At 34.3% G+C, this 12,122-nt stretch overlaps 1 protein-coding gene across 1 annotated transcript; it reads left to right on the top strand.

Moving 5' to 3' along the window:
- The first annotated feature begins 3,133 nt into the window (after positions 1–3,133).
- On the top strand, positions 3,134–11,197 carry LOC131150718 (DNA-directed RNA polymerase V subunit 7). The gene is made up of 2 exons (XM_058101608.1): positions 3,134–3,499; positions 10,543–11,197. Exon 2 carries the CDS (start codon positions 10,558–10,560, stop codon positions 11,086–11,088), a length of 531 nt encoding a protein of 176 aa, XP_057957591.1. The 5' UTR covers positions 3,134–3,499; positions 10,543–10,557; the 3' UTR covers positions 11,089–11,197.
- The last annotated feature ends 925 nt before the right edge of the window (positions 11,198–12,122 follow it).

Raw genomic sequence — 12,122 nt, 5'->3', positions numbered from 1 at the left:
AAAAGGGAATTGACTTTGATGAAATATTCTCACTGGTTGTGAAGATGTCATCTATTCGGGTTGTTCTTGGCATGACATCATACTTGAATTTAGAAGTTGATCAATTAGATGTGAAAACCACTTTCTTACATGGTGACTTGGAAAATGAAATTTACATGGAATAACCGGAAGGCTTCAAACAAAAAAGGAAAGAGAATTTAGTGTGCAAATTAAAGAAAAGTTTGTATGGGTTGAAGCAAGCACCACAGAGATGGTACTATAAATTTGATTCTTTCATGATTGATTATGGTTACTCAAAAACCTCTTCGGATGATTGTGTGTTTGTGAAAAAATTTCCAGATGGTACTTATATTATTCTCTTACTCTATGTTGATGATATGCTTATTGTAGGACAGGATTTCTCCAAGATTGACAAGTTGAAATTGGAGTTGAGCAAGTCTTTTGCTATGAAAGATGTGGGACCGGCAAAGCAAATTCTTGGCATGAGAATTATTCGTGATCTTGAAAAAAGGGTAAATTTGGTTCTCTCAAGAAAGGTACATTGAAAAAGTGCTTGAGAGGTTCAATATGGATAAAACAAAACCCGTTGGTCGCCCACTTGCTAGTCACTTCAAGCTTAGTACAAAACAAAGTCCAACAAGTGAGAAAAACAAGGAAGAGATGAAGAAAATTCCTTATGCTTTGGCCGTTGGTTCATTAATGTATGCAATGGTTTGCACAAGACCGAATTTAGCTCATGCTGTTGAAGTTGTTAGTCGGTTTCTCTCTAATCTAGGAAAGGAGCATTGGTTAGCAGTAAAATGGATTCTCCAATACCTTAGAGGCACTTTAAAGGTGTGTTTGTGTTTTGGAAATGGTAAATATATGCTCCGTGGATTCACGGATGCCGACATGGCTGGTGATGTTGATTCTAGAAAATCCACTTTGAGTTATTTGATGACTTTTATAGGGGGAGTTGTGGCATGGCAATCTAAATTACAGAAATGTGTTACTCTGTCCATTACGGAAGCCGAGTTTATTGCCATTACGGAAGCTTGCAAAGAATTGTTTTGGTTGAAGAGATTCTTGAAAGAGTTGGGGATGGAACAAGAAAAGTATGTTCTTTTTTGTGATAGCCAAAGCGCAATTCATTTGAGTAAAAATTATATCTTCCATTCAAATTCAAAACATATTGATGTTAGATATCATTGGATTCGAGATGTGTTGGATAAGAAATTGTTGTAACTTGACAAAATTCACACCGATGATAATGGTTCGGATATGATGACAAAAGCATTGTCTAGTAACAAGCATGTGAAGTGTCGAGTTTTGGTCGGTTTGGTAGAGTCGTCCCCATAAGTCGGGAGGGGGAGATTTGTTGGGTTTCCCTCCTTGTAGGTCCCAATGCCTTGAAAAGGCTCCTTCTTTAATGTTTTGTCTGGAGCATTCTTTTCTTTAATGTCCAGAGCAGTTTCAAGCGTAAAAAAAAAAAAAAAAAAGTCGGCTGCCCCTTCATCTCCTTCTCCATTTTTCCTATAGTAGACAAGGGTCTTCAGGTAGTCATAATAGCCTTTCCATTCTGGATTTTTTCTACTCACACAAAACCTCACAGCTCCTCATGCCCACGCATGTAGCCAGTGCGGGTAGTCTTCTTCGCTGTAGGCTGCTGCTCTTCTCTACTTTGGCAGTGTATTATTTATAGCATATTGGTATTTTTTCTGGTTGTGCTCTACTTTGGTTGGTTGGTTTTCTTAGAGCTTTGTTCAGAATATTTGGTGAGACTTTTTCATCTTACTACATTTGTTTATACACTATTGTGTATTTTTAAGGCTTATGTCTTTTGTATCCACTTTGTACAACATATTTGGTAATAGTGGATTTAGACCGTCGTGTCCCGTGGACGTACCTCAATATTTGAAGAAATCACGTTAAATTTCTTATGTCTCCTTTTTTTTTTTTTCTTTTTTACATTACTCCATTGATTTACTTGTGAGAATTTGTTCGTATATATAATATTTTTCCCAACACTTTATATAGTTTAATTTTTTTTTAATTTAATATCTCCAAAATTTTTCCATTCAAGTCTAAATTTTGGACAAAAGCTAAGTTGTACATTAGCTTTTCTAGGGCAGACATTTTTTCTTTCTCCCCATTATAATCAAAATTCTTTAACAAATTTATTTATTAAAAACAAACAAGCAGCATTCCTTATTTATTCTTGGTTTTGGTTCGATTCAATTGGTTCTATTTTTTATACTAAAATTCTATTAATTCAATTTTTGGTTTCCTAATTACATTTCAGTTTGGGACCAAAAAATCAAAGTTCTAGTTAGTTAAGGGTATGTTTGGTATAGTCGTTATTTTATGTTTTCTGCTTTTATTTCTCTACAATGAAAAAATAGATTATAAAAATGCATTTATTTTTTTGTTAGTTTTATGTTTATGTTGCTGACTTTCAATTGTTTGTCAAAAAATAAAAAAATAAGATTTTTTGGTATTTAGTTGTTTTGGCAACCTATTTTAAAATTTTTAATATATACAAATAGTTTTTTTTTTGGATTAAATTATTCATTTTATAAATTTTTAAATAAAAATAAAAATTAAATGATCATATGAATTTAAATACAATTAAAATATAAATATGTATAAATTCAAATTAAAATAATAATAGAGCCAATTAAAAAATACTTTTACTATTTTTCAATTTTGATGTCCAATAAAGTTTTTATTGTAAAGTAAATATTGATGATTATAATAAATTTTATTTTTATTATAGTAATTTTTAAATATATACTATTTGTAATTTTATTATTTAAATCAACTTTTTATAATATTTTGATTTAAAGATGAAAATGATTATTTTTTTAATTAAAATTTTAATTTGTATTGGTTTTATAAACTTTAACCAAACAAACAGGTTACTAGTTTTTATTTTTTAATTTTTAGTTTCTAGTTCTATTTTTAATTTTTATTTTAAAATTTAGTTTCTTTAATTTTTAACAATAATATCGAGGTCTCCAAATTAGCCTTCAGCCCCTAGCCCAACCCAAGTTCCTGTATTATTACCCTGTCCCAGCCCAAGCCTACCGCTCAGCCCAGCCCAGCCAGCCCAGCCCAGCCCAAGGCGGCCATTCGGCCCATTCCATTACCGCAGAGGCACAGACCCACTCTTCACCATCACTCCCACTCCATTTCCCTTGGGGTTTTTACTTTTTACCATTGAAGCAAGCCGCCCGCATGCATCGCTGCCCCGCACCACCAAGCTCCAAGCAGAAGCAAATCGCCAAATCTCTGCAACTTCATCTGAAGATTGAGACCCCAGCGAAGTAGCGAACTGAGCGTGAGAGGACAGATGAGACCTCGAATCGCTTATTCTGCTGTTCGTTGAGTCGAAGCGGCGAAGGCTACCCCGCGTCGCCGCCAGTGCCACCGCAAAATCTTTTTCCATTTTCGCCAGTCACTACTGTGAGATCGAAGAGGTGGGACCGAGAGAGAGAGCCCAAAAGTCTGCAATCCCCAGGTAGGAAATTTGTTCTCAGTTCTCACATTTCATCGTGTTTGAATGCAGGCTTGAAAATTCTCAATTTGGAAATGGAAATTTGATGCTGGTGTGAATACTATGGTCTGCCAAAGAAGGCTTGAACTGTCTTATGCATGATTATATAATGGGGTGGATGAGCAGAAATGGGGTTAGGATTCATTGGCAAAATGGGTTTAGGAAATTCAGTTTTATCTTTTTTTTTGGGTGGGGGGACATTGGTTTAGGTAGTTCGGTCTTAGGAGGCTCGGGTACTTCGGTTCAGGTTTAACTAGTCGGCTTCTTTTTGGGGTTCCCACTAGTTTCGATTTCATCATTTTTACCTCTGAACCGACCAATTGCACACCCCTACTTCCATTTACAAAGCAGGTAAGGAATTGAACTGTTGGGTTGTGAGCAATAATGTATATCAAGTTTTAACACTCTCGCACATGCAGCCGTAGAGTATGTGAGAGATAAACACACGACAAATAACACCTATTACAGGGAGTGCAATAATTTTTTAAACACCACAAAATAAACAACAGGACTAGGACCTAGGACTTCCGAGGAACTACCTCTAATACTATGTTAGATTACCATTTTACCTAAAAGTTTAAACTCTTAAGTTGTAGACCAACAATGTATATCAAGCCTTAACACTCTCTCGCACGTGCAGCCGGACAGTGTGGAGAGATAAACACAGGATGGTAACTCCCATGATAGGGAATACACTAATTTTTTAAATACTGCGCAATAAACACGCAAGATTAGAACTTAGGATCTCTTGGTAACCAAATCTGATACCATGTTAGACTACCACTTTACCTAAAAGCTTGAGCAGTTAGGTTGTGAGCAACAATGCATATCAAGCTTTAACATTATCTAAACAAAATCAACTCAAGAACTTGATTATCTTTGTGAGAACAAAATAGTAGAATAAGTTTTTCCATCACTGTTCATTCTCTATCCGCACGCGCGGCATTTTTGGGGGGGAGGGGGGGGGCTGAAATGCAGCCTTAATATTTCTTTATTTAGACTTCACAGAACAAGATCAAAGAATTAAATTCCAAGGTGTCCGTCCCTTGATAAAAATTTGGGGAAATCTAATGGTGGGGTTTAGACCTAATAATTCTATATAAAATTATAAATTATTCAAGATCAAATATAAATCTTGTTCAATTTAAATATTTCTATAATTATCATTTTTAAAAATTTAACAAACAAATTGTTCACAGACTTGTGCTTTTCCCCAACTCCTTATTTAGTTTTATAACTAGATTGTCTCTGAGTTAATAATTTACTATGTACTAGATGTGATAATAGATTGTATTCTCTTCAATCATAAGTACCTATGGTACATAATATATGTTTTTTCTTTTTACTTTTCTTAAGCAAAAGAAATGGAATAAATAGTTTTTTTCATAAATTTGCTTTTATCAGAGCAATTTTATTGAAAATTTGGATTATAAGCTGCTGAATTCTTTCTTCCTCCCCATCCTTCTACAGGGGTTCAAATCACATTCCAATGCACCTTAAACTTGTGAAATTGCAAGGAAAATTTAGAATAATTTAGATTGTGATGAAATTGCTAGTTGCATAACAAAAGGCATTAAAATACAATCCTGAAGTAAGATGATTGAAGGAATACTAAACAATGCCCCTCTACCTCCCACCTCTCTCTCTCTCTCTCTCTCTCTCTATGGTGATGCATGAAGGAATCCACAGCTTCAAGGGCTCCTTCTTTAATCTTTCACCTTCTTTTTTAATAAGGTGCTCAAAATCTCTCTTATCTCCATTTGTGTTTCACCCATAGTTTCATTCAAATTTTGATCTCTCTCTTTGGAGTGGTTGTAAGCAAGGTCTTAAATTTTGATTTCAACTAAAATTTGAAGCCCCCAAAAGTACGAAAATTTCTATGGAGATTTCAATTTTGTTTTAGAAAAACGATGGAAACTAGTACTAAAGCATGGATTTCTTTAATGAAATTTTAAAAATGGTTAATAGGCATAATAATGTATCTTTGAGACTAATGTATTACCAATTAAATACATCTACCATTGTGTATGAGGTACAATAGTTTTAATACAATATGTATTCAACATATTCACAGATAATTTGTATTAAACATATTTGGTTAATATAAGTGAAATTCATAAATCAATTAAATCTTATTCATTATACAAATAAATATAATTTAGACATGAATGTTTAAATTGATTTTGTTGTAAGTTTATTTTTTCATATAATTTCAGAATTCCTTATAATAATATTTATTTTCTATAAGAAAATAGGATAAATTAAGGGAGAAATTTCACTTCCTATATAAATCTCAAATTTGAATTCTAAGGAAATTTCATTACATAGTTAAAATTTCGACAAGTTTCACTAAAATTTTTGAAACTTTGTTAAATTTCGGATAATTTATTTAACTTTCGAGGAAAATTTTGTAAGATGGAAATCGATTGTTGATTTCGAGGGTAATGGAAAGCAGAAATTTCGATGGAAATTTTGACAATTTCATGAAAATTTAAGACCATGGTTGTGAGTGACTTCGAATTGCTGATGCAAGCAAGGTTCATTCTCTCTAAACTGTTTGTTTGATATTAGTAGAGAGAGTTCTGTGTTTAAAAATCATATTTTATGTTTGATACTTCCATTATGTCATTTTCAGGGGACTTCTGTTGCAAATCTTTCTTTTGAGTTTTTTTATTAGGGAGAACATCCAAAGTTCCCTCTAGAATTAAGGCTTTTATTTCGTTGGTTTTTCTCAATAGAGTTAACACTAACAATCTGTTGCAAAGTAGGATGTCTAAAGCATTATCTAATAGTTCTAAATCGGACTTTCATTTGTTTACGCATTGTTCTTTCTCTTGGAGGATATGGAACAAGTTATTTTGTAGTATTGATGAAAATTGAGCCTGTCCAGATTCGGTGGAGGTTATGTTGGCTATTTCATTTTAGGTTTTTCAGAAGTAAAGACAAGTAAGCCTTATGGATATGTGGGTTATGTGCTGTATTTTAGGGTATTTGGATGGAGAGGGACACTTCCATTTTTATGGGGGAGAAGACTTCTTGGTTTCAGGTTTGGGATAAGATTCATTATTTGGCTTCTTTATGGGCTGTTACTGGAGTTTGTTTCAATGGGATGTGTTTTGAGGATGTTTAGTGTGATTGGTTGGCTGTTTTGTATCGACTGTTATCTTCTTTTTTAGTTTTTTCTCTTTTTTTTAGAAGGATTCCTTATTCTCCTTTGTCCTTTTGATTGTACTGCTTAATCAGTGTGATGGGGTAGATGTTCCCTATGGTTGTCTGGGTATGCCCAGCAAATGTTGTATATATTCAGATAGATTAATACATTTATCTTTACTGATAAAAAAAAAAATACTTCCATCATGTCAAGTAAAAAATAGAACTCTGGAAGATTTAAATTAATCACTTTATTAACCAAAAGCACAGAATATCAACATGTTTAGAGCACATAGAGCATTCTTGAGCAAAGTTTGGCCTTATCAGCTGCAGGCTGCACACAATATATGACACCCAATACAAGCTTATTAGATTTCAATTCTCATGCCCTTATCTCCTTCTTACAACCTCCACTATTCTTTTTGTTATGGTGTGAATCCCGTTTCTTGTAGATTTAAATAATGATCTGTTATTTCCTTCCATCCAGATATGGAGCAGTAACTGCTGCTAACATAAGGAAGCCCTCAAGCTTTGGTTATCATCTCCAAGTTTTTGTTGCATCCAAACAATAATCTTCGTGTTTTCCATTAGTTCTACAAGTGAAATGACAGCCTAAATTCTGCTCAAAAAAACTAAAACAGAGTAGATCACTGGAAATTGTTACTTGTTTATTACTATTATTTATTATTTATAAGCCATCAACTTAAATTGCTTTAGTATATATTTTTTTGACTTTTTGGGATTCGTGATGGTGATGCTACAATTCAAGATATTGTTATTTGGATTTTATACTCAATAATGCCATACAGAGTTCATATTGGACTTCTTCCAAGTATATTTATACTTCAAAATTATTTTACATGGTTCATAGAATCTCAAGATTTTATTATTCAAACTTGCTGTGCAATTTTACTGACCCTCTACTAATCCTAGTTTTCTGCCCCCTTGAAAAATGGAATAAAGATTTCTTTGTCCACAAATTAGGTTTTTTCGAAACAAATTTATTGAAAATCTGGATTTTCAACAGCTGAATCTATTGTTACTTTTTAATCTGAACACAGTAAATTCTAAGTTTCTACATAAAATTGCAGCTTGATTTACTCATTATGATATTTTCCATGCAATATAATGTTGAATTTAGTTAATAGTTAATCAGAGAGAGAGAGAGAGAGAGAGAGAGAAAGAGAGAGAGAAACAGGATAAATATTACCTTCCCCATTAATTAGGTTTGTCAAAGCAATTGTATTGAAAATCTGTATCATTAACATCTGAATCCTTGTTGATATCTCCCCCAAAAATGGCGTGTTCTATGATAAAATTGCTGACTTTATTATTGTTATTTTGACAGAAAAAGAAATAGCAAGCCAATTGAATGTTAGAAAAAGCTGTATTAACATAACACCCTGTAGAGAATGCCCACATGGATGTTAAAAACACAAGCCTATCCTGAGGCATTTCCACATGAAATCCATGATCTAAAAAAATCTGGGCAATTCTCTCTGGTCAAATAACCCAAATAACAGCGAAAATAGGTCAGCACTACAAAATCCTTATGATTTTACGTCTTACAAAGCCTATAAAATCAATCATGATGAAAGCTTTTAAAGAATATGGACTCGCCCAATACTTCCCAAACAAACCAAAAAGTTTGTTCCATGAGCATCCCACTAGGGGGTCGTGCAGAATAAATGAGAATGACCCTCAATACTTTCATTGCACAAAACACACATATCTAGAGATAAAACCATGTACGGTCTTAAAACCTGGAGCAGAGCCTACCCATGGCTTTATGCCATTCTTAACTCTATTAAGAATGGCAATCCAAACAAGATCCTTTATCTTTGAAGGAACTTTGTTTCTCCACAACCATTGCTGAGAGAAATAATGGAAAGTCCTGTTTACAGAGAACCACCTCACTTGGTCAAACCAATGTCCTACCATCCCCATGATGAGAATAATGAGAAGATTCAAGAAACCTCAGGAGAGAAGAAAGTTCCTCCACCTCCCTATCAATTAAAATTATGACTATACTAAAAATCCCAAAAAATATCAGAGCCTTCCAAAACAGGAGAAGAAATAGTAGCATGAGGATCCAAAGAGAGACGTAAAATAGAAGGAACAGCATCCCCAAGCCAAATATCCTTATCGTGATGCTCTTCCCATGGGATAATGTAGAATTCAGTAACAATATCATAAATATCTGAAACATTCAATTGCGATAGTTGGAATGGGTTGCTCTGTGACTCAAAAAATTGGGTTGTATTCTTTTGAGTTTTATTTTTTTCGGGGAGCACATACCTGAAGTAATTTCTGGAGAGGTTGGGCATGGTGCTTAATATTTTCTCATTATTCTAGTCTTGGACTTGGGTTTTTTTTTTTTTTAAATTAAATTTGAATTTTTGGATGGTTGTATGTAAAGGACATGAGAGTAACGGTGGTCTGAAGCTGTTAAGACCATCTTTTGCAATTGGTTGTGAGAAGTTACTGAATAGTAATGGAGTGTTTGGCTCTCAACATGAAAAATATTCCCGTGGAATGACAATCTTGGGAATCTCATTCTTGGGAATGGGATGCCTGTCTCATGGGAATATTTTTGTTTGGTTCAACTTGTATGATTCTTAGGAATGTACATTTTGGTTCAACATAGGAGTCCTAGCTGGCATTTTAAGATGACCCTTATACCTTTGACATGTATGTAACTGATATGAAAAGCAATTATGTTTTTCAACACAAAAGCCTACTAAGAATATGTACTTGATTGAATTTGTGTCTTGACATTTTCAACAATCATAAATTTAAAATATTTGACACTTAACAATTAACCAAAATAATTGAGAGCAATATAGTGTCTAAATATTAACTATTATATTAAATTATTATAAAACAGTATCACCCTTATACCCTTGACATGTATGTAACTAATATTTGAAGAATAATTATATTTTTCAACATAAAAACCTACTAAGAATATGTGCTTGATTAAATTTGTGTCTTGACGTTTTCAACAATCATAAATTTAGAATATTTAACACTTAACAATTAACCAAAATAATTGAGGGCAATATAGTGTCTAAATATTAACTGTTATATTAAATTATTATAAAACAACAATAATATTACTTTTATTTTATTAATAATTTATTATTTTATATATAATAATAGTGTGATCATATTATATTACAGGAGCGTTATCCAACCACCAAAACAGTGAGGGCAATTTAGTCCAAAAAAGTAGGATTCCTATGAAACTTGCCCATATGGGGAGGTGGGAATAGGATGCTCATTGAGCATGTTTCATGGGAATCCTTTAATTCCCAGTGTGAACATTCCCACACCATTATATTCTTATATTCAAACAAACATGGGAATGAGATGCCATAGCATCACATTGTTGGGGAATCTTGAAAAATATCGTGAACGAGTCACCTCCTAAGAGGCTGAATTTGTATGTGAGGTTGCGAAGCCTCGTGGTGCAGCTTAGAATCAAATTACTTGGAGGCCATAAGACAGAAAATTACTAGCAGTCAGCAGCCTTGTGAACAGAGAGAGGCTGCATATGTGAGGCTGCATAACCTCATGGTGCAGTTAAGAATCAAATTACTGAAGGCTGTGATGGAAGGGAGAATTGCTAGCAGCTGGCAGAGCCTGTTTCTCTGTCAATTAGTTCAATTCTTCGGGGTGTTGGATTGGTGGTAGTCCCAGTGATGGGCAGTGAAGGAGGCCCCTGGTCTTGTAAGGCTTACTACGAACACGCCACAAACACTAGCATGCTTTGTTGTTCTTTATTAGCTATTGTTCTGTAGCTGTTATGTTTCTGTATGATGGCTCTCTGTTTACATCTCTGGTCATAATGTCAGGTAGTAGCGAGAAATATGTTTCTTACAGTCCAGCTGCCCTGGAATGTCATAATACCTGCGGAAAGCCTGGATGCAAAAGGACTGATGCTTCAAAGGGCCATCGTTATTCGCTTGTTGGATGAATTTGCGACCAAGAAGGCCACCAAAGATATGGGCTATTTTCTTGCTGTAACAACTCTGGACAGTGTAGGGGAAGGAAAAGTGAGACAGCACACTGGTGATGTTCTCTTTCCTGTTGTCTTCACCTGTATGACCTTCAAGCTTTTCCGGGGAGAGATCCTCGAGGGAATTGTGCACAAGATTATGAAGCATGGGGTAATCCTTAGGTGTGGTCCTGTTGAAAATATTTACCTCTCGAATCAGAAAATGCGAGATTACCAATATGTTCCAGGGGAAAATCCAATCTTTATGAATGAGAAGATGTCAAGGATTGAGAAAGATGTGGTGGTTCGTTTCATTGTGATTGGGACGAAGTGGTTGGAGGCAGAAAGAGAATTCCAGGCATTGGTTAGCCTGGAGGGTGACTTCCTTGGACCTGTTTCTTGATGTGTGGTCTTTCACTACCTTCTGTTTGGTTTCCTGTTGGTAACAGTGAAAATGTATGACAAGATTGGACACATTTGTCTTCAAAAAATACTATGTTTTTGGGCTTCCATACTGTTGACTACTTGTTTGCTGTTGATGTAAGCATGTTTAGCATGAATACTTTTGCAGGAAGTTCAAAACTTAGTCACTGGGAAACCTCAGCTTTAGGTGCAGCAATCAACTTAAGAATTAATTTAAGGGTAAAAGTCTTAATTTCTTGCATACAGTTTCTTCAATCTCACTTCTCCCTTCGACTCCACTGAATCTTCTTGCATTGATTTATGTTGCTCATTTTCTTCCATTTCTTTGTGCAAATATATAATACTAAAACTCTTATGTTGTGAGAATGTCCTGCTTGCTCTAGGTAATTTGATTTAGACTGGGCTCTACTCTTTTTTACCATTATTTTGTCTGATGTCTTTCTTGTTATAGGCTGACTTATATGACCTATAATATACAGTGAGCCCATAGCCATTAGCCAAAACAGACACAGTTTTTAATGTTTTGGTTCCACAAGTTTCTTCTATGACAAATTTGATGCATTGGTACTTTTTTTTTTTCGAGGATTTAGGGTTCCTTTATATTCGCAGCTCTCAACACCTCGTCCGTAGCTGGTGATTGCTTTGAAATCTACATTCCCATTCTGTGATCTGTCTTGACTTACATGTTTATTTAGAGTTATTATAATTTATGATTCATCCTTTTATTTTCTGTTTGTAATATATTGTAATTTCAACCTAAAATATATCAGAACCTTCTTGCCATACTTAGGTGTCTATTTAACTACATTGGAAGGTGCAGGATGGGGGTCAAAACTGTACGAATCTGGAACAAAGTTATTGCATGATACTCTAGAACTGATCTTGTTGCTCTGAAAACACTCATTTATAATGTTCTAGAGCCCAATGAGGGGACTTATGCGCTATGCCAAACACAATAATAGGATGGTTTCATTTGGTGGAGTCGTCGAACATTTCTTATGTTCATATATATAT

Source organism: Malania oleifera, chromosome 3, assembly GCF_029873635.1.
Source record: "Malania oleifera isolate guangnan ecotype guangnan chromosome 3, ASM2987363v1, whole genome shotgun sequence".
In the NCBI taxonomy this organism is placed as follows: Eukaryota; Viridiplantae; Streptophyta; class Magnoliopsida; order Santalales; family Ximeniaceae; genus Malania; species Malania oleifera.
Note: the sequence above shows the minus strand (reverse complement) of the source record. Positions and strands in the feature narration are given on the sequence as shown.